General features: G+C 40.9%; 1 protein-coding gene across 2 annotated transcripts in view; it reads left to right on the top strand.

Moving 5' to 3' along the window:
* Positions 1-21,362, top strand: part of HTRA1 (HtrA serine peptidase 1) — a 70,291-nt gene that overhangs the window by 24,984 nt on the left and 23,945 nt on the right. The window contains exons 2-3 of one of the 2 annotated variants that reach the window (XM_042456866.1): positions 8,426-8,525; positions 8,990-9,194. In XM_042456866.1, the coding sequence (XP_042312800.1) occupies positions 8,426-8,525; positions 8,990-9,194 (305 nt within the window). Of the gene's footprint in view, positions 1-8,425; positions 8,559-8,989; positions 9,195-21,362 lie in introns of both variants that reach the window. The other variant, XM_042456865.1, reaches the window with a different exon arrangement.

Raw genomic sequence — 21,362 nt, 5'->3', positions numbered from 1 at the left:
ATTATCTTTCCAGGACCCCTCATATTTCATGCTTTGAGAAGGGTCCCTCTACTCTTTCACCTCATTCACTGGTAATTTGAATAGGGTAGTGCAGGGGGGGCCCATTTGCAACACCCACCATAAAGGATGAGGACTGTAACTCCTAGTGTTGCCAGGCAAGGAATTGTGCAGTTGTAATCCAACAATTGCTGGATTGCCACAATTGTCCATTTTCCTGGAATGGAGAAAGGCTGGCCCTTGATGAGGTTTGGAAGCTTATTATTTATGGAGTGGGCCACATTCTCATTTTTCATTTAGGGAGTAACTGTCAGCCTTGGGTAATTTTGCTTTTGGCAGTGGGCGCTCTGATCCCCCTCAACCCCCTTTCCTGTCTCGTCAAATGCTTCTCCCTCATTGATTTTGAAAGTCAATAAATGCCTCTCAAATATTTCCACTGACATAATTTTCAGACAGCTTTGATATAGTGAATGTAAAGGGCATTGAAGAATTTTTTGGCAGCCTGTGGGTAATATGTGCTAATTTAAAAGGCAGTTTCTTCTGTGTTTTTCTAAGTTTTAATTAGCTTCATGACCAACCTTTTTAGTAAAAGGTTGTTGTTTTAAAAGGTAGGCCCGATAAAATTGTGGTCAGATACCACTCTCAACTGAGAATAGGACCTAGAACACCTGAATTGTCAACGCCTACTCTAACCTCTAGACTCATTTTCCTTAAGAAGATCTTGTTCTATTTCTTGATGGTCCTTTGTACAGCAGCTACTATAATCACGAAGAGGGCTGGCTGATTCATACACCACGTCTGTGGTTTTAATTTAGATGGGAGAAGACTTCCTGTTAAAACCAAGGTTTTCCTGCCTGAGAATTTAAGGGACCAACATCATTCATGAAATCATTCTTTATTTTAGTATTAATAATTAAGAAGAGCCGGTCTAGTCAGAAAATGAACTAGGGAGTATAAACTTCAGGTTCAGATAGTAGTTTAGGGCTTTAAAAAATCCATGACGATTTCCCTACTTGGAATTGCAGTATAGGGTAGGGTTGCCATAGGCAGGACCTCCAAACTGGGACCAATGTAGGGCACACATTTTCAAATGTAGGACACGTTTTTTAAAAAATGGAGGACACATGAAAAAAGTGATACTTTTTAAAAAATGTTAATATAAATGCATGTTTCTTAGGCATCTCAAAATGAGGACATTTGGCATTATTCCTAGACAGAAGGCTGAAATGTACTCTCTTCGCCCCCCCCACCCATTCTACAGAACATTTCCCACTCCCAAGCAGGCATAGCATTTGCAAGATCACAGGCAGACCCGTTGCCATTGCAAACACATTTCCCACTTCCAAGCAGGGATAAGCATTTGCAAGACCAACAGGCAGACCCTTGTGCCATTGCAACTACATTTCCCACTTCCAAGCAGGCATAGCATTTGCAAGATCACCAGGCAGTCCTTTGTGCCTTTGAAAACTACAATTTCCACTCCAAGCAGGCATAGCATTTGCAAGATCAAGGCAGTCCTTGTGCATTGAAAACTAACATTTCTCACTCCCAAGCCTTCTTAGGAATTCCCCCCTCCTCCTTTTCCTTGCCCCCCAATCCCCCCAAACCCTCGCCCCCTCTTTTTTCCCCAGGTATTCTCAACTTAGAGGGATTTATGGGACAGATCCAAAGCCTTTTTCTTTTTCTAATGGGGGCAAAGCCTTGAGAAGCCCGGACCCCTGAGAAGAAGAGGAGGGGGCTAGAGAGAGGAAGAAAGAGAAAAAGAAGAGGAGGAGGGGGAAGAAAGGAAGAAAAAGGAGTGAGGAAGAGAGGGGAAGAGGAGAGAAGAAAAAAAATGGAACAATAGAAGAGAGAAGGAGGGGAAAGAGAAAGGGGGAAGCAGCTCGCCTGAATGTAAATTCCTCCTGCATGGATGTGCCCCAAATAAGGAAGCAAAGGCTGGCCAATAGAGGCAGGGCAGTGCAGCAGACCCTGCCCCTGCTGGTTTCAGTCCTCCTGCTGCTGCTGCGCTCCAGGCATGCTTCACAGGCAGCACTCTATAGAAGGCAGGCAGCAGCCCTGGAGCTCAGAGTTGGGCAGCCCACGCGGGGCCGGGGCGGGGGCGGATGGGACCAGGCCGCCCCCCAGGGGGCGGGAAAGTCCCGCCCACCACCGTGAAATGGCAACCCAAGTATAGGAAAATACGTTATGTCTTTATACAGTGGTACCCCGGGATACGAATTGATCGCGTTAACGAAATTTCCGGGGTAACGAAAAAGTTAGCTTGGAAAAAACTGTTCCGGGTAACGAAAGATTTCGGGTTACGAAATTTTTTTTCGGTGTGTTTCGGCGCTTTTTTGCACGAAATTTTAAAAGCCGCGGCTTTCCAAGCGCTAGCGGTTTTCGGGTTGCGAAATCTTTCGGGTTACGAACGGCGCCGCGGAACGATTAAATATTCGTAACCCGGGAACCACTGTACTTGAAGTTCATGTTTGTTGTCTCTGCAGATGCAACAAGTATACAAAACAAAATGGTGAGTCATATTTTAAAAAACAGTAAGTGTATAAAACATTATCTTGCTCTGTATACACACAAGATTGATCCTTGAATAATTATTTGATTCACTTTCCATGAGGGAGTACAGTGCGCCCCCGCCATATGCAGCTTTCCAGCTTTCTGAAGCCACACAGCATGAAAAAACAATGGCTGTGCCGCATGCACATGTCACATTTTTTCAATGGAGCTCGAGTACACACATTTTTCCCTTACGCAGAAACATACAACCGCAGAAAGGGAAAACCTACTGTAGTTTACTTTTCCTTGCACATCATAAGGCCTTTGTTATTCAAAATGGCGCACCTTGTAACAGATGCTGCCATTTTCCACCACTCTGTGCTAGGGTTAGGGACGGTGGTGGGCCTAACCCTAGAATTGGGGACGGTAAAAAGCGTTTGGACACTGCCTTGTGCCTAAGGGTGCATCTAAATAAATCCAGTCAAGTGCTATACTCCATTTATGGAATCCTGGGTATTTGCAGTTTTATAAGGCTTAGCTTTTTGCCAAAGTGTGCTGTGTTTCACAAAACTACAAATCACAGGATTTTATAGGAGGAACCATGACAGTTAAAGTGGTGTTAACCTACATTATGTCTCAGGTAGATGCACCCTTTGGCCAGTACTTCTGCAGGCACCTATTAATAATAATAATAATAATAATAATAATAATAATAAATAATAATAATATTTTATTTATATATCGCTTTTCCAAAGATCAAAGCGGTTAACCTCTGTTTTTACCTCTGAGGGACAGCAAGCCGCCAAACAGCATGACAGCCTCCACGGTAAAAAAGAACCATTCTTCTGGGTTTCTTTTGCATCTCCCAGGTTATGTTGCGAGTGTGCCAATGGCGCAACTCACAACGTAAGTGAGTGCAACGATGTGTGGACGCAGCGCATCGCTTACGCCAAGATGCTACCCCCTTGTGATGGAGGGGCCGCCATTAGGCCGCCATCCACACTTTTAGAGTTCCGGACTGTGCAGTTGCTGCGCGGTCCGAACCCTACATTCCATTGCCGCGCCACGCCGCATTTGGGCCGTTGTCTCTGCCCATAGTTATGCCTTGGGCTGAAAGGGAAGGTGGGTCTTGTGAGTTAGAAAATTATTGGAATTATTTAGAGCAGGGTAGGCAACCTTTGTTGAGCCGGGCCAAGGTGCTGTACCTCAGACAACTGGGGGGCCGAAGCCAAAAAACAAATAAGTAAATATTTTTTTAAAAAAATATATAAATAAATAAACCGGACACATTAGGACAAAATTTTCAAATAGAGAACACTTTTTAAAAGGATGGAGGACACAATGAAAAAATTTGCTGATTTTTTAAAAAATGTTTAATATAAATGCATGTTTCTGAGGCTTCTATACACAATTGCCCCCATTGCCGCCGCTTGCACCCCCTTGCCCGCCTCCTCCTGATAGGCCAAAGGCCCCGGCGGCAATCATGGCAGGACCAGGCTGGGGCCGGTTCCAAGGCCTCGCCGGGCCGCATCGGGCCTGCGGGCCGCAGGTTGCCTACCTTGATTTTGAGTGTACATTATGACTAGGTTTGGGTTACATAATACTTTAAGAAGATGCACATTAATTTTAGATTTTGAACTTTAGTTATGTATACATAATAAATAGATTGCCACAAAGCAGGGAAACTGATGATGGGAACAGCTGCGTTTAGTAAAGATAAACACTACAGTCATCCCTCCATATTCGCGGATTTGGTTATCACGGATTCATAATATGTTCTCTTTAGGACTTTAGGTCCTCCAGTGCAACTCTGTGGTCAACTTTAACTAAAAGTTGCACTGAAAGACCATTTGTAGCTACTACTCCAGTGCCATTCTATGGTCAGTGTATGTGGACATTGACCACAGAGTTGTACGGAGGACCTAGAGATTCCTAGAGAGGTGTCCTCTCAGGTAAAAACAGTGTTTTTTGTTATTTGTGTTTTTCCATATTCACGGGGGTCTTGTTCCCCTAACCCTAGCGAATATGGAGGACAACTGTAATTCAAATGGTTAATGGCACAGAAAGGACCATTCTGGAAAAGAGGTTTAAAGCTGCAAGCTTGCTGTCTCCCATGAAAATTGCTGCTCCTGCCACTTAAATCATAAGCACCATCAAAGAAAAGAAAAAGGGCAATGATAATAGACATGCACTACAATTAAGGATAAAAATCAACTGCTTTGAACTTTCAACAACCCTGCCATAAATTCATTTATTGTGTGAAAGAATATGTCTGCCACTGAAACCCACTGAGTAGATGCTTTGATGGCAAGATCACATAAGGCTCATAACCTTTAAAAACAAAAAAGAAACCAGCTATGTGGTAACTGATAAGAAAACAGAGAATTTAATTTCTGATAATAGTAAAGATCAAACTACACATGAGACTTAATTACTGTAGTTGGAAAACAAACCTTGGGGGCAGTGACTGGCAGCTGTGAATAATAACATTAAAACTGATAGCTGCCATTTTTACTTAAACTTCCCTTTCCCCCATGGATGGAAAAGCATTGCTGAGGATTTGGTGGGTCAAAAAGCAAATTGCCTTAGTCCTCTTTGTTGTCACCACTTACAATTGTTTGCCTCTACTGGCTACTTTTTCACTTTAAAAAAGTAAGACGAAGAAATATTGTAATGAAATGTATAGTTCAGCTTAAGTAAATATATGTCCTGTCTATTAAAGCAACTGTTTTGGTTAAAATTATCACTGATAAGAGCTATTGGATGTTGTTTCCTGATTGAGGACTGATGGAAGATCATTAGTTAGACTTTACACTTCCTAAAAATGGGCATGGATTATGACTCTGGAGACCAGGGCTCATTCACATTACAAAAAACATCGGTTTTGAAACCGATTCAATCACGTGAAGTTCCTACTCACCCCGAATCTCACACAAGCGAATCTGGGGCTTGCACACCGTTCCGTGGTAAATGGCCCTAGCGCAGTCTTTTGAAACGGCGCAAATACCATTTCTTTTTAAAAACCCCGGGTCCTGGAATGAGAACTTGGCCTCGATCACGATTCGAGGCAATATGAGGAGGATTTTTAGGTCAGAGGGTGGGCAAAGGGCAAGGCATTTCCTCCCCTCATCGAGGGGGGGGGTGGAGGAAAGAGCCCTGGGAGAAGGGAGCAAGGGAAGGCATCGGAGCCTCTTTCCCTGCTCGCTGGGCATTTCCTTCCTTGCAGGAGGAAAAAATCGGTCAATGAACGAGCTCATGTCAGGCATTGTTTCTATTCCAGAGGCAGAATGGAGCCAGGCTTGCACTTGATATCCTTGGATCTCCTTGCTTTTTGCAGGTTGGGAAGCTACAAATGTGCAAACAATCAATGTTACATTTTTAAACAATTTTTTTGAGCAAATATGCGCATTGTTTCTATTCCTAGAGGCAATGAGAGCCAGGCTTGCACTTATTATATCCTTGGATCAACCTTGCTTCTGCAGAAGAGAAGCTACAAATGTTGCAAACAATGATGTTACATTTTTAACTATTTTTTTTGAGCGAACATGCGAATGATTTCTCTTCTTGAGCAATACAGCAAGGAAGCAAAGGGAAGCTAATGTTGCTTTTAAAAGCAAAAAAAAAAAAAAAAAAAAAAAAAACATGGCAATCCCATCCTTTGCCTGGGACAAGGGGCAGATCTGACCCAAAAGCCCACAGTTTATAAAAAAAGAGAGAGAGAGAGAGAGAGGCATCTCTCTCTCTGCTTCATAGCCGCTGAAAACTTCCTGCTCGTTAAAAGGGAGAGACTTTCCCCGATGCCCGCAAACGTCACCAGACGATAGCTTGAATTGCAGTGGCCAATCTACAGAATGCATTCGATTTCTGTCAAAATGCATTCGATTTCAATTGTAGTGGGCACTTGCTAACGAGATCGATTCGGGGAGGGGCATCCGGATCATCCCATTCCTTCCAGTGTCTTTTACCCCAGTATTAAGGGGCCCAGGATCGAATACCTCCTCAGCTGTGGAAAACCACTGGTTACCTTGTGAAGTCACATACTCTCAGCCTCAGATAATGGCAAAGGCAACGTCATCTCTGAACAAATTGTGCAAAAAAACTTGTAATGTTTCCCATTTTGATTGACAGAAGCGTAAACAACTTGAAAACAACACAACAAACTACTTTCGAAAGGAAAGAATGTTATGTGTAGCCCATACTTCTGCTTAACTAAACGAAAGGCAGATGGTCTTGTTATTGGCAAAAAGTGTTACACAATCATTTGATTAAAAATTTCTAGATGTATACAGTACTGAATATATACTGTATTCAAAGTCACTGCATCCAGTTATATTCTGTGGATAATTGAATTCATAACTGAACGGTTTTAAAATACCTCATATTTTAGGGAATAAAGAATAAAACACGGTGACAAAGTATGCCCATGGGCCTCATACAGACCACACAGAGCCCCCCAGGGAAATTTTTTACACAGACATCCAATTTCCCTGAGGGCATGGGACACTTCTACATATTTTTGGGCACCCCGGGCGATTTGTAAGCCAAGGAGAAGTTTTTGTTTTTTTAAAGAAGTAAATCAAAGTCATTTACGGTTGAACCAGAACCTCTATGTAAAAATGAAGCCTCATTAACCGTAGATAAATGATGAAGGGAGTGTCTATGGGAGAGTGAAGTTGAAACTCCTTTTTGAAATACAGTGCTCTTCAGTATTTTTTCATTTCATTGCTTTTCTTCCTTACAATTAATGTAATTATATACAATCTCTTTCCCCAAAAAGTGAATTCTAGGCTCTGTTGAAAATTTATAGGCCACATGATTCTGTTTTTAATGCAACTGTTTTGCAACTTTTTTTCCTGGGTCCTGGACAATTTCAACAGGAAAGAAGAAACCTTAAGTAAACGAAGCCCAAAAGAGATGGGCCAAAAGTGCCGTGGCGGTGCTGAAATTAGGATTCCGGAGCGTGCGCAACCACACACCTGAAAGCTAATACATATGGCCGGCTTCATCTTTATGTGGAACCGTCCATACATGTGCGAGCATGACCAAGCATGGTGGCATGACCGCACTGCCGGCACCCAGCGTTGTGTCTTGTATGTGTCACAGTGTGCCAAAAAGATCCATTTTTTCTGGTTCTTTTTGGCTGCGGCGTCCCTCCAGAGGGGAACTTGGCGCCTCCACCCATCCCTTTGGGGCAGTCTGGGTTGCCCCAAAGTTTGGCTACCAGTCCTGAAACACCAATCAGGAAACATTAAATCAAATGAAAAACCACCCGGCTGAGGGGGATTCCCACAAACAATGAGTTATTAAGTAATATGATACCCTGTAGGCCTTGCCATTCAACAACAGAACAATATACAAAAATAAATAATTTTTAAATTCTATCCCGCTTTTTGCCAGGCAATCAAAGTGGTGTACAACAGGTTAAATACATCCATATATACCATTATGCCCCCCCTTAAAACAAGATAACATTGTAGATTAAAAACTACATATTAAAACCACTAAGCTAATAAAAATCATCATGGGCAGAGTTCACTGGATGGGAAGTCTTATTTGTGGCCGAGCATTTTATTCCGGGAAGGCTTGCCGGAAGAGATCTGTCTTAATGGCCTTTTTTAAAGCTCTCTAGATTGGTAATTGACAGATCTCATCCAGCAGGCCATCCTTAAATCCATAATTAATATGCAGATCACACTCCTCTCAACCAACAGTATATATCCACCCACTCTCTTCTATTCCAGCATTTCTCTGAAGATGCCAGCCACAGCTGTTGGTGAAATGTAAGAAAGAAACTCTTCTAAAACATGGCCTCAGTACCCGAAAAACCCCAAAAAACTAGGACATGGCATCGACTTCACATGTTTTTCAACTCTTTACACAACTCCTTATGTCATGTTAATAAATTATGACAAGTTTATTTTGTTTCTCTCCTCAGGCCAGGAAGATCCCAATAGCTTGCGACACAAATACAACTTTATTGCAGATGTGGTGGAGAAGATCGCTCCGGCTGTTGTTCATATTGAATTGTTTCGCAAGTACACAAAAGATCCAAATTTTATATTTCCCTGGTGACTGTGCATTTTGTTAATTTCTTTGAAAAATATTGTTGCATGCAGAAGCTCCTTCTGAGGATAATATTGTTTTTAACATAGAAAACTAAAAGCAATTGTTTAATGTCTTTTTATGTCTATTCTTATGTAAGTCACATTGATTCAGTGGGTCCCATCTAGTTAGAATTAACAAATGGCTTTTGCATGTCATAATTTGCAAATAATTTTGCATGTCATAATTTTCTTAAATACATGCCAGAGTAAAAAATAATAATATAGTAATGAATTAGATGTGAAAGTGGTGTATGTATATAACTGAGGTTTCACAAAACCCAAGTATACCTTCTCGGTACAAAAAATAATAATGATAGAAGTAGATTTTGTTTCTTTAATATCTTCTATGTTTTCAGGTATTGCTTTTTTCCATCTAGAAACTCTTTGTTTTCTAGGCTGCCTTTTTCAAAGAGGGAAGTTCCTGTTGCCAGTGGCTCAGGGTTCATTGTTTCAGAAGATGGATTGATAGTTACTAATGCACATGTGGTTACCAATAAGAACAAAGTAAAAGTGGAACTGAAGAATGGTGTTACATATGAAGCTAAAATTAAAGATATTGATGAGAAAGCAGATATTGCACTAATAAAAATAGACGCCCAGGTGAGTCAGTACTAAGTAAATACAGATGCACCTATTATCTAGCCAACACTCAAAATATTTTTCTTCATAAGAAAACAATGGATGTTAAAATACAGAAGCACACAACAAAAGTTATTGTATTTTACTCACTTGAACAGGGCTGTTGCATTTGAACAGGACCCATCATATTTAGAAAAAACAAATGTATACAGTACTTGATAAATTGTTACAAGATTACGCCAGTAAAATATTATTACATCTTATATACAGGTTGAGTCTCCCTTATCTGGAATTCTGAAATGTGAAATATAGTGCACCCGCGTTATACGCGGATGCACTATACGCGGCATTCAGCATACACTGAAAGCCGCAAGGGAGCTGCACGGGGCACAAAAGGTGGCACGTCCCATTTAGATGAATGGGGCGCACGCCTGAGGCATGTGTGTGCTGCTGTGCCGCCGCCGCATCACAATCGCATGCATGAGCCCCGTTACTTTCAACGGGGCTCGAGCATATGCATTTTTTTTTATGGGGGGGGGGGGTAAAGAATGGATCCCTCGCATAAAAAAAGGGCGCACTATACTCAAAAACCAAAACATAGGTGGCTAAGATAGTCAAATCTTTGCATTCTGATGATTCAGTAGGTTCACACTAAGACCCTGTGCAGATTGGCAGTTTGGCTGGCTTGGGGAGGTGTCGGGGAGTAGTGTCTGCATGATGCACACCCCGGCTCTGCCCCCATGGTGGCATGACACCATGCATTGCATGGCGTGCAGCATCATGGTGCTCCTCTGGCACTGTGTCTGCATTACGCAGAGCCAGAGGAGCACCAAAAAGCTGCGACACCACAGCTATCATACCCTTTCCAGGTTGCAAAAAGGAGCTGCTTTTGCAGCTCCTTTTCTTGCCCTGGAAAGGCTGGATTGAAGCTGTAGTGTACAGGTGCCGCGGCTCCAATCTGGCTGTAAAAGGGGCAACTGAAGGCTGCCCTTTCGGGGCTGTCTTCATAGCTCCTAAATTTCATACATAAAATTATTTTTAAAATATTGTTTAAAATTACCTCCAGGCTATGTGTGTAAGGTATATATGGCGTGGTACAGACTGTCCCAAAGGGGTGGGTCTGTGGCGCCCCTTTTATCTCCGGGTTGGGGGCAGGGCTATCCAGAGTGGCGCGGAAAAGGGATGTTTTGGGGCTTCATGCCCCTGGACACCCTGGGAGCCACAGCCATGTCCCCTTATTCCCTGGCCTCGTTCTGGCAGCCATTTGGTTGCTGTGGGAACAATGCAGTGCCATTTCAGAGCTTCTCATGCCACGCCCAGGCCACTGTAAGTGGTCTGGGGAGGTGCAGAGACGTCATGCATGGGGCGTGTGCGTGACATCATCCTGTGGACAGGAGACTGCCATGATGATGCCGCTGCCACATACTAGGATTGCAGGGCATGTGGATGTTTCGCCCCCGCGCAACCCTAGTATGTGGCCAGGCCGGCGCAAAGCGCTGGTATGGACACAGCCTATGAAACATAAATAAATTTCCTAGATACACAGGTACACAATTTCCTAGATTTTTCCATCTCCTAGATACACATTATGTACATATATAATGCAAATACAGGTATTCCAAAATTCAAAACACTTTTGGTCCCAAGAATTGTGGACAAGGGAGACTCAACCTATACCCAGATGATTAGGATCTTGTAGGAGCTTTCTTGTTTCAGGAGCTGAATACACTCCTGTAGTGCACTCTTCAGTCCACCACCTGCAACGAAGGACTTCCAGAAAATTGTCAGCATGACTGGCAAATTGTTTTTGAGGGAGCAACTCTGCCTGCCTTCTTTCTTAACATCAGGTTATTCCCGGACAGAAGATACTTATATTTTCCACAGAGAAGTTTCCTTCTGTTCTTATCTAGCTAAGGAAACAGGCTGTTGCTGTGCAAATGTGTCCTAATTCATCAGCAGTGCGGATTTGGAAGCAGAATGCACTGTTACGACATAACCCAGCTTCTTAGGAATACAACTCCTGCATGTGTTTGATATTTGTCCCAAAATGTAGCAAAAATGTTTGTTTATGCCCTGGAGTGCTCTCTGGTTTTCATGTGGTGAGCTTGCCTTGCCACTGTAATCATGTAATTTTAGAAACTTCGTTTAATGTTTTGCAGGTGTGCGTGTTGTATTATATAGTTTGGAATATTTAAAGTGACAAATACTGAGTCATTTTCCATTGCAGAGTGTTTTGGGTAATGGGAACACGCGCACACACACGTGCTCACACGCATGTGCACACAAACACTCTTCTACCTTTGACGTTAACTGATTTATTTTAGCATTGAGTTTCATGGATTGCAATCCAGTTGCTCAAATGCACTGATGGAGTACAGTATTCAGGTCTCAGGTAGAAATTCATGGTTATGCAGTTGCTGGGGGAGGGAATTGGAGAAGCATCTGTCTTTGTCCCTGTAGCCAGACACAAAATGATTATATCATCCACTGAGACCTTTGGAAGATCCTAGTAGATGATGTGATTATTTTGTATCTGGTACGGGACATAGCTAGATGTTCCTCCAATACACGCCACCCTATCCCTACCCTGTTCTCCACCAGGCATGGAATGACTCAACTGTAGCAGGCCAACAGTAAATCTGGGGGTCAGTCCATGTGGAACTACTATGTTGTGCTTGATCATGGTAAGACAAATAATTTTACAGAGGGCGAGTATAATAGACAGTTGAGTAAAAGAATGATGAACAGCAGGGGAGTGTGTTGGAACAGGTAATGAAAACAGGAGTGAGGGGTGAGTAGTATCAAATGATATGGTATCCAATAGTATCCAATAAATAAATATACAGTATTTGTTCATTTAAACTAATGTGTGTGTTGTGATCTGGGGAATTTTAGGATAACCTGTTTCATCCCTCCCAGCCAAGTGTAAAATAGGGTATCCCTGCTGTTCTCCATTACTCATTTAATGGTAATGGTGAAACTAACTTATTTTGCGACAAGTTGCATTCAATTGATTGACTGGCAGACTTAGAGGAGCAAGGCTGTGTATGGGGCTTAGAACCTGGAAGCAGGTGAGGTTCTGTCCAGAGCTTGGCAACATTACAGTGGCCATGTGGACTTTAGAATTTGAGGTGTTGTACTAAGAAAAGACAACTTTTCAAAGCTCTGTTTCTGTGTAGGGAATACAGAACAAGTATTTTACTGACTGTGGTGGATACTGCAGCAAGTTTCATCTTTTGGCAAAGATGAACAGAGGAAGTATGCTGTTGAACACACACATAGCAGCTGACTCCAACAATTTCCTTTTAAGCATTGCTTCCTGGATTATTTTATATATTGCTTCTGGGAAGTGTAAAATAATATGCTGTAGGAAATATTCCTTTTTTAAAAAAATTTTTTTGTTAGTTTGTACAGTATGAATTTCACATCATTTTACCTGACTAGAATATTTAATTCCTGTTAAATGATTGCTGAAAATAACATTAATATAATTTTTTAACTGAAAGTGAAGCAAACCATCCCCCCACCCTTGGCTAGATAGTGCAAAAGAGGACTATGTTCTATCATGGGATATGGAATGTCTGTGGTTAAAAAATGCACAAAGTTTTGCTCTTAAGATTCCACTCTGCTGACATTTCTAAAACAGTTCTGTTCTTGCATTCCCATGCACACAATTTTCCTTTAAGTGATGTACTTCTGGCTCAGGACAGGCTGCTTTTTAAACAGGAAAATAAATTAAATAAAGTATTGGATTATGGGCACCAGTAGAATGAACTGGTTTCCACTGTCTAACCCACTTTCCATGGAAAAGAATTCAGTGTAAATGAAAAACAGATCTCTGTAAGACTCCCCTTTGATATTTCCAGAAGTTTGTGCTGACAAAGTCTTCATGGAGGTACATAGTGAGATGGAATAATTTGAATACGAGATATTTGGAGAATGATGCTTCTTTAATACCCCCCCCTTTTTTTTTTGTTTTTTGTTTTTGTTAAAGAAGGAAGAAAATGAGTCAGCTACTTATTCTTTCCAGAGATCTTCCATAATTGATGGTTGCATCTCATCACCAGGTCTAAATAATTTCTCAGTTCAGAAACTAAACTTGAAACTACCCATGACAGAACAGTGTAGATGTGATCTTGCAGTAGAATAAACAGTTTGAAAATAACAAGCACATTTTCACCTTATAAGATACACATATCTGGGGAGGAATTACTCTCTTAAATACTCAGGCAGTTTATTACGAAATTACATGTTTTTTACAACACAGTCCTTCCAATAAGAAGGAAATAAAACAATTTGGAAAACTTTGTGAGTCAATATGAGCCAAAGTGTGTTTCATATCTTAGGGCTGGTACACACCATCCGAAAAGGGTGGGATGGGCGTGGCTGTTTCCCTGTGGAGGGACACCACAGTGGACAAACTGTGAGGCATCCCTCCACCCCAAACCGTGTGCACGTCACGAGTGCGCCATTGGCACATTTGTGACATAAGCAATGCACAGCAACGTTTATACTCTGCACGTCGCTTACATCAAGATGGCGGCCCCTGTGTGGACGGGAGGCCGGCATGGCGGTGGCATGTTCTAGGGTTCTGGTGCATGTAGTCGGAACCCTAGAACTGGCCTGAGGACAGCGCTTCCTGCCGTCTGTCCCGAGCCTTAATTTTTCTTCAATGGAATAACTTTAAATACTTCTGTGTTTTCGAAAACACAGGGCTTTTAAACACTCATGAATTTACTTCAAAATTTTTAAAAATTTATTTAGTGTTTTATATACTATTCATGTTTTGGCTCAAATAGGGCAATTAAAAATATTTTCCAAAGGAAGAGATGAAGTTCAGGTCCAAAGAAATAGCTCAAACACACATGATTACTGGCTTCCATAATTTTGGATTGGGTTTTTTTAACAATTCCACCATGTTTCTACTATGTAGCTTCCTACCTCCCTACAAAATTTCCAGTAAGCACTGTTGGGCATTGCAATATACATACAATGTGGTTCTGCCTTGTTGGACAATAAACAAACAAAAAAAAACAAACAGCTTCGTTTATATACCGCTTCATACTGAACTAGCAATGTCTAAGCGGTTTATAACTGTAAGCTAATTCCCCCTGGAAGGATGCAAGTCTGAGTCAAGCTTGACCCCTTTTGCTGGTATTGCACTCGCAACCTTATGGTTTTGAGTGAGTGGCTGCAGTACAGGCAGAATCGTAAGAGGTAGTGCATCAGGAAGATGACAAGGTATCCTGTCTGTAGAGTATTTAAATCCCTGATTGTTAAGGAGTAATAAGCTGGGAGAATTGTATATGAAGCCTGAATAAAAGTCTTTTGGAGGAGGTAGCAGAACTGAAACACACAGTTATATACAGTGGGACCTTGTTATCTGCTGGGGTTTGGTTCCATGGTCTCCCATGGTTAACAAAAACTGTGGATGCTCAAGTTCCATATAATGGCAGAGCAAAATGGTGTCCCTTGTATACAGTGGAAAATCAACATTTGCTATGTGGAATTTATACATTTTTAGAATATTTTCAAGCTGTGGATGCTTGAATCTGTGGATAGAAAATCCATGGATAAGGAAGGCCGACTGTATCTTCAAGATTATATAACTGAACTGGTGTGCATTTTGGGTGCTTCACTATGCAGCTTTTACTGTAATTCTGTTTCTTTCATGGAAATTTATGAGCAGTCCCAAAACTGTTGTCATCAATATGCAGTCCCTCCCGCCATTATTTCTTCCAACCTTTTTCCTTACCATCCAAAATCTGCTAAGGAAAACACATGGAATAGTAGCACGGTACCCTTTAATAGTGAGGAGCTAGTACCCTTTGTATGTAACCTTTTGGGTAGAGTAGTAGTTTGATACCATTTCATAGTCACTCCCCTGCTCCCTCTCATTGAGAGTAAGAAATATTTTTATCCACAGATTGCTTAGGGCTTCCTTTCATTGGCTTGCCAGTTGAAAACAATGGGACAGATCTTACTTTAGACTGATGGAGCATAAATACTCACAAGAGATGGCAAACGTGTCAGGCTGCTCCCTCTGTCTTGTTGCTTCCTTGCTGGTGGAGAACTGCTGGATCTGGCTCCATCTCCTTGGCCACTAATGGCTGTAAGGGTGTACCTCATTTTCCCCCCAGTTGCTCTTGAGCACATAGCCTCTACTCTCAGCCTATGGCTGCTCATGGGTGTTTTAACATACTGGGGTGGTGACTTTTTGGAAGGTGTATTGGATACCTCCTTGTGCAAGGTCTGAATATGTACAAATATGGATGCAACTTCCAGCCAGTACATGGAGCTTTTAGTCATTGGTGAGATCCAGTATGCTGTGACTAAAATGACTTAATGGAGTATGAAGTACAGTAGACCCTTGGTATTCACTGGTGTTTGGTTCCAGGATTCCCCATGGATACCAAAATTTGTGAATAATTAAGTCCCATTATATAAAATTTGTGTCTATTATATAAAATGGCAAAATCGAGATTTGCTTTTTGGATTTTTTCCCTTCCTTTTTGAATATTTTCAAGCAATGGATGTTGAATCCATGGCTATGGAAGGCCGATTGTACTGCCAAATCATAACAGTTAATTAGGCTTTTCTGTTCCTTCAGAAAAAGTAAACTGAACAAAAAAACATGAATACAAATAACATCCTGTGATTATCCTATTGCTGGTTGAAGGCCAAAATAAATGGATTTGAGCAGACCTCCCACATGGAGGCTGCTATAGAAGAAAGTCAGATGCATGGACTCATCTTAGAGGCTAAGAAGTTCTAGATTGTCACTACCCATGCTAATATTTTTTGGGTGGAAAACAGTACTGTCTTGACTCTGTCTCTCTGCTGAGAGATGAGTGCTTGAACATAGGCTATTTTACCAGAACTCACTTGGTAATCTAGATGTCCCAGACCTAATTGTAGGCACAGTTAGAGGAAAAACATTTCCTTGTACTTTAGAAGTTCCCCGCAATATACATTGCTTTAAAATGGCTCCCTGGTGTGCTGATGGGGATACCATTTGCAATATTTGTGACAACTGCCTGCGTTTGACTTTCTTAATTTGAAGAGGGTGAGGTGGGAAATTCAGCCAAAGGTAATTGACCAAATATTTTTATAAGCATGTACATTTTCTTTGGTACAGCTGTGGAAAAACTTTTACTTCTGTTTTTGACCAGTTGCAGCTTGGCATCATGTCTGAACCCAGCAAAGCCCAGTTACTTGAAAATATGATTTACTGAAACAAGACAATATCAAACTGATTTATTTCAGTAAACCCTGTTAGAATTAACAATAGTTTTGGGCCCACATACAGTGCTAGATTGTGGTTAGTCAAAAATGGAAGTGGTAAGTCTCATAGCCTGTCCTGTAGAGGCTTGCTAGTCCATCTTCTTGATGAGCATAATTTTTGACATGCACAAGGCTTCAAAGGCCTGGGAGAGACTGCCTCAAAAGGGCGGGCTGGCAGTGGCCTGTTTTTTTCTGGAGGGACGCCACAGCAGCCAAACTGCCTGGTGTCCCTCCGCCCCAAAAAGAACCCGGAAAAACCAGGTTCTTTGGGGGATCTGGTGTATGGTGAAATACACTCCAGGTGATTCTGTACAAGAAAATCTAATTGTTTACTTACCTCTCCTTCCTCCGTTCACTGCTTAGTTTTACTTTGATGTACTTTGATGTACTTCTGTCTTCAGATGTGTTTGGAAAACAACTAGTGACTACAACCATAATTTGAAAATAATAAAAAGAAAAAATACAGTCTCAGCTAGTGGAATAAAAAAGCATTTATATTTGGTTTCGTTTTTTGAAGTCTGCATTAGATCTGAGGTCTGGCTATATTTTCTATGGTCAGTATCATTTCCACATGTTTTATTTTATAAGAAGCACCTCTGAAACTCAACCAGTTTTTTATTTTCAAAACTGTTGGCCTAGCATACTTATGAATAAATACACAGAGTTTGCTTTGCTGTTTTCCACAGGCTGTGTACACAGGGGAAAAAAGTAAAATTCCCTCTGGCCACACAAATTCAGTAACCACAGTGTTACAGAGGGCAAGAAAACCACATGAACTGATCAGACAAATAGAAAGGAAGACAGTGGGTGAGAGAGAAATTAGAAGGGCAAAAGTTCGCATTTGCTTCCCAGAACTGAAAAGTAGGCCTGAAGAACTGCATTGATAGAAAACAACCAAACTCCTGAGGATGTTGTATGTGGACACTAAAATGGAGGCAGATAACCCCTACAATTTTTCTTGTGGAGGCAGGGGCAGTGTAAGGGTTTGGGGATATATTTTGGATCATACCCAGGCACAGAATTTGGTTCCCTTTCCCAGTAGTTGATCATACTGTTGATGTTGTTCCACACCAGACATGCAAGCAATCTTGATAAGAATGTTGAGTTTCCCAAGACATCTTGTTTGATGTCCCCAGAAAGGCCTAATTCCTACAATTAGGAAGAGTTGAGCAACTGATTGAGGTAGTATCCTCAGTTTCCCAACCTTTCCTCTTGAGACTCTTGGTTATTTGCCTCTCTTGAGTACATGGTTTATCCTGCATTCCACCTCCCAACCAGCCTGTTGTCCTTAGGGAAGATAGATGATGCTGTCCCATTTGAAGTGTTGTAGTAAAATTGAACTTCCAGTCCAGTTTGTTTCTGAATATAGGATGGGAAGGGCACCATGATATCTTAGGCCCAAAATGGCCAGCTCTTGTTTCCTGTATGTTAGTCCTTGGAGTAAGTGTTCTGTTTTGCTTAAAGCTTTCGCCAGAGCTTGAAAGTAGTGAATTATAAACAATGAATTATTTGTTATTAATGTCTCGTAAGAACCAGTGTGGCACAGTGGTTTGAGTGTTAGGCTGTGACTGGAGACCAGGGTTTGATTCCCCGATCAGCCGTGAAACCCCCTAGGTGACCTTGGGCAGGTCACATACTCTCAGCCTCAGAAGGCTATCTTGCCAAGAAAACTCCATGATAGGTTCACCTTACAGTTGCCATAAGTAAAAAATTACTTGAAGGCGCACAATGACAAAAAACAAATTGCTAAGACAATTTGATGCATTTTTGTCTGTGTTTGTTAAATGGCCAACACAGCTACCCCTGCATGTTTTCTAAATTGCTAAGACAGTGCTTCTCAAACTTTTTACCTTCATGACTTCCTTTACATCTTCATGCAGATGTTGCCTCACTCCCACTCAACAGAGTATATGAATAATATTTTGTTTAGTATGCATATGTTTGCTGAAACTTTCATGTATATTAATATTTTTAAAAGAAGTAGCTCTCCTTCTCCTCCCCCTCCTCCCCAGGCAGAGTCTCCAAGTGTCCAGGCTCTTCTCTTCCCCTCCAGGACAGAAAAAAATTGGGAAGCAGAGGAAGAGGAGGTGGGATCAGGGCCTCCAACTTTTGCACACCCCCCCCCTCAGTACTCTTGCACCCCCTGCTGTGGATCCCACCCCACAGTTGTAGACATTCTTTGATCTAGGGCTTAAATTTGATGTATTGCAGTTATAATGTACTAAGAGACAGTTTCACTCCTTTTGTGGGGTAACTGTAATCGTTTTTTTAAAAATAAATATTTTTATTATTTAGGACATATTGTTGTCTGTATCATAACAATGATCATATATAAACATTTCCATACATATTTTCATATATATTCCCATTTAAATTCCATCTTGGTTTTAATATCTTTTATATTTATAGAAGCTATAAGGATCTCGCTGCATAGGTTAAGCAGTGCAAATTAAGCAGTGTATCATAGGCCAGTGGATTGTAGCAGTCTAGTGCTTTGTTTTCAAGAAAAAAAAATGTACCAGGTTATTTTTGAGTAATGAGAAGGATTACTTTTAATAAATTTTAACTAATTACCAGATTTGATTTGAACCATAGCTTAAACTAATTACTGTTAAAAGTAATGTTATCGTCTCGTTTTCACTGTGTCTGTTAGATCATATATGAATATTCTCCATTCCCTATTTGCTAAAATTAAAATGTTTTAGTTGCAAAGGTTTTTCCAGTTGTTCAGAGGTAATATATAGATATGTTTCTTACATGCTTCACATATCATTTTCAAGTCTAGGAGCATACAGCATTGATTTAGTAAGATGGTTTCAATTAACTTAAAAAGCTATAGAGAACATATTAAGCATTATATAGCTTGTACATAGCCAGAAGAAAATTCCCAGCTGAGCAATCTTTTAGTATTATGGTTCTCTTGTTTTATTTTGCTTTAAAGTTTAGGAAGCAGAGAGATAAAAATACAGCTTTTCCTGAAACCTTCATTTCATTGTCTGTACTTGGTAACATTCTCTGTGAATTTGTATCCTGTATGTCTTTTCCCCTCTTCATTTTTAATGCTTTTCTTTATCTATTTCTTAGTTTTTCTTTTCACTTCTAACAATATTTTTCTCAGCATCCCGCAGTGCCATTGCTGTTAATAAAGAATGAAGTACAGTACAGCTGAAAACATACAAAAAATAAACATTAAAATGAAATTAAACTAATCATAATATCAACTAATCAACTAAACTAATCAAAACAGTCAAGATCTACACTTAAAAGAATAAAATGCAGTTAAAAAGATAAAAAGCTGTTAAAAACAATGAATAAATATTGGATGAGTGACTTCACTGCAGAAAGCAACGTTTTTTTCCTTTTGCATTCTTACTGATATATTTATTGATACATTACAAAACTAACAGACTGTCTGAGTGTACTGCAGGCCTAAGAACACACTGAATTTGGAAGTATTCTATTTTTCTTGGCAATATGTTAACAAATAAAATGGAATTCCTTTCTTAATATAGTAAGGTCTGTCTAAGTTTTGACATCACTTATGCTCCCAGATCACTGTTGTTCAGTTAAGACATTCCCCAGTGTTGCTGCTGTTACAAGCTTTTCTGATTCACTGACCATGGAGTCTCAGATGCAGGACAGGTGGAGATGGGGATTGTTGTTGTTGTTGTTGTTGTTGTTAGATTGGAATTTTTCAGAAGTTTGTTATTTATGAGTTGCCAAACCATTTTCAACTTGGGTCCTGTATTGGGAGAAAGGTGTAATATAAATAAAATAAACAAATATTATTATGCACCAACATAACCTTTCTGGTTCCATGGAGCCTTCCTCCCTGCCACCATTTAGCTTTTTTGGAATAGGAAAGTTTTAGGCATATATTCAGAGTCCAGGGCCGCTATATGAATTGAATAACATAGGTCGAATCTCCCTTATCTGGAATTCCAAAATACTCCAAAACTTGTTTTCATGGGCAGCTGAAATAATGACTCCTTTGCTTTCTGATGGTTTATTGTAGACAAAGTTCCGTGCACCAGATTACTAAAATATTGTATAAAATTAATGTCAGACTACGTGTATAAGGTGTATATAAAACATAAATGGTGATGAAGTGAGTGAGACAGAGACTAGAGTAACATTGGTGGAAGACTCGAAGTGAATCTGACCAAACACAGGCTAGAGCAACTTTAATGATACTTTTCAACTTGTGCAGCCTGATGATGTGGACAGGATTCTTGGAGAGGTGAAAGCCACTACATGTGTCTTAGATCCTTGTCCTTGGCTGATTAAACAGGCCAGAGGAGGATTGGCTGAGTGGGTAAAGGAGGTAGTCAGTGCCTCCCTACAATAAGGCAAAGTCCCAGCGTGCCTAAAAGAGGCAGTTGTGAGACCTTCCATCCCTGAATCCCTCTATAATGAATAATTATCAACCACTGTCCAACCTACAATTTTGGATAATGGAACATGTGGTGGCTTCTCTACTCCAGGGGTTTCTTGATAAAATTGATTATCAAGTCCAAAATCTCTTATAGGGCACAGTTTGAGCACCACTGATCTAGATCCATTTAAATCTGTTTTCAGACCTGGTTATGGAACAGAGACAGCCTTGGTCAATTTGGTGGATGACCTATGCAGGGAACTAGACAGAGGGAGTGTGACCCTGTTGGTTCTGCTAGACCTCTTAGCAGCTTTCAGTACCATTGACCATGGTATCCTTCTGGGTTGCCTCTCTGGGATGGGACTTGGGGGTACTGTTTTACAGTGGCTCCGTTCCTTTCTGGAGAGGCGAACTCAGAAGGTGGTGCTGGGTGATCCTTGCTTGACCCCTGGGCCCTGTGGGTTCCTTGGGGTTCTGTGTTGTCCCCTATGCTATTTAACATATATATGAAACTGCTGGAAGAGCAGTTC

The sequence above is a fragment of the Sceloporus undulatus genome, chromosome 3 (assembly GCF_019175285.1).
Source record: "Sceloporus undulatus isolate JIND9_A2432 ecotype Alabama chromosome 3, SceUnd_v1.1, whole genome shotgun sequence".
Lineage (NCBI taxonomy): Eukaryota > Metazoa > Chordata > Lepidosauria > Squamata > Phrynosomatidae > Sceloporus > Sceloporus undulatus.
The sequence above is the reverse complement of the archived record's forward strand: the minus strand, read 5'-3'. Positions and strand labels throughout refer to the sequence as shown.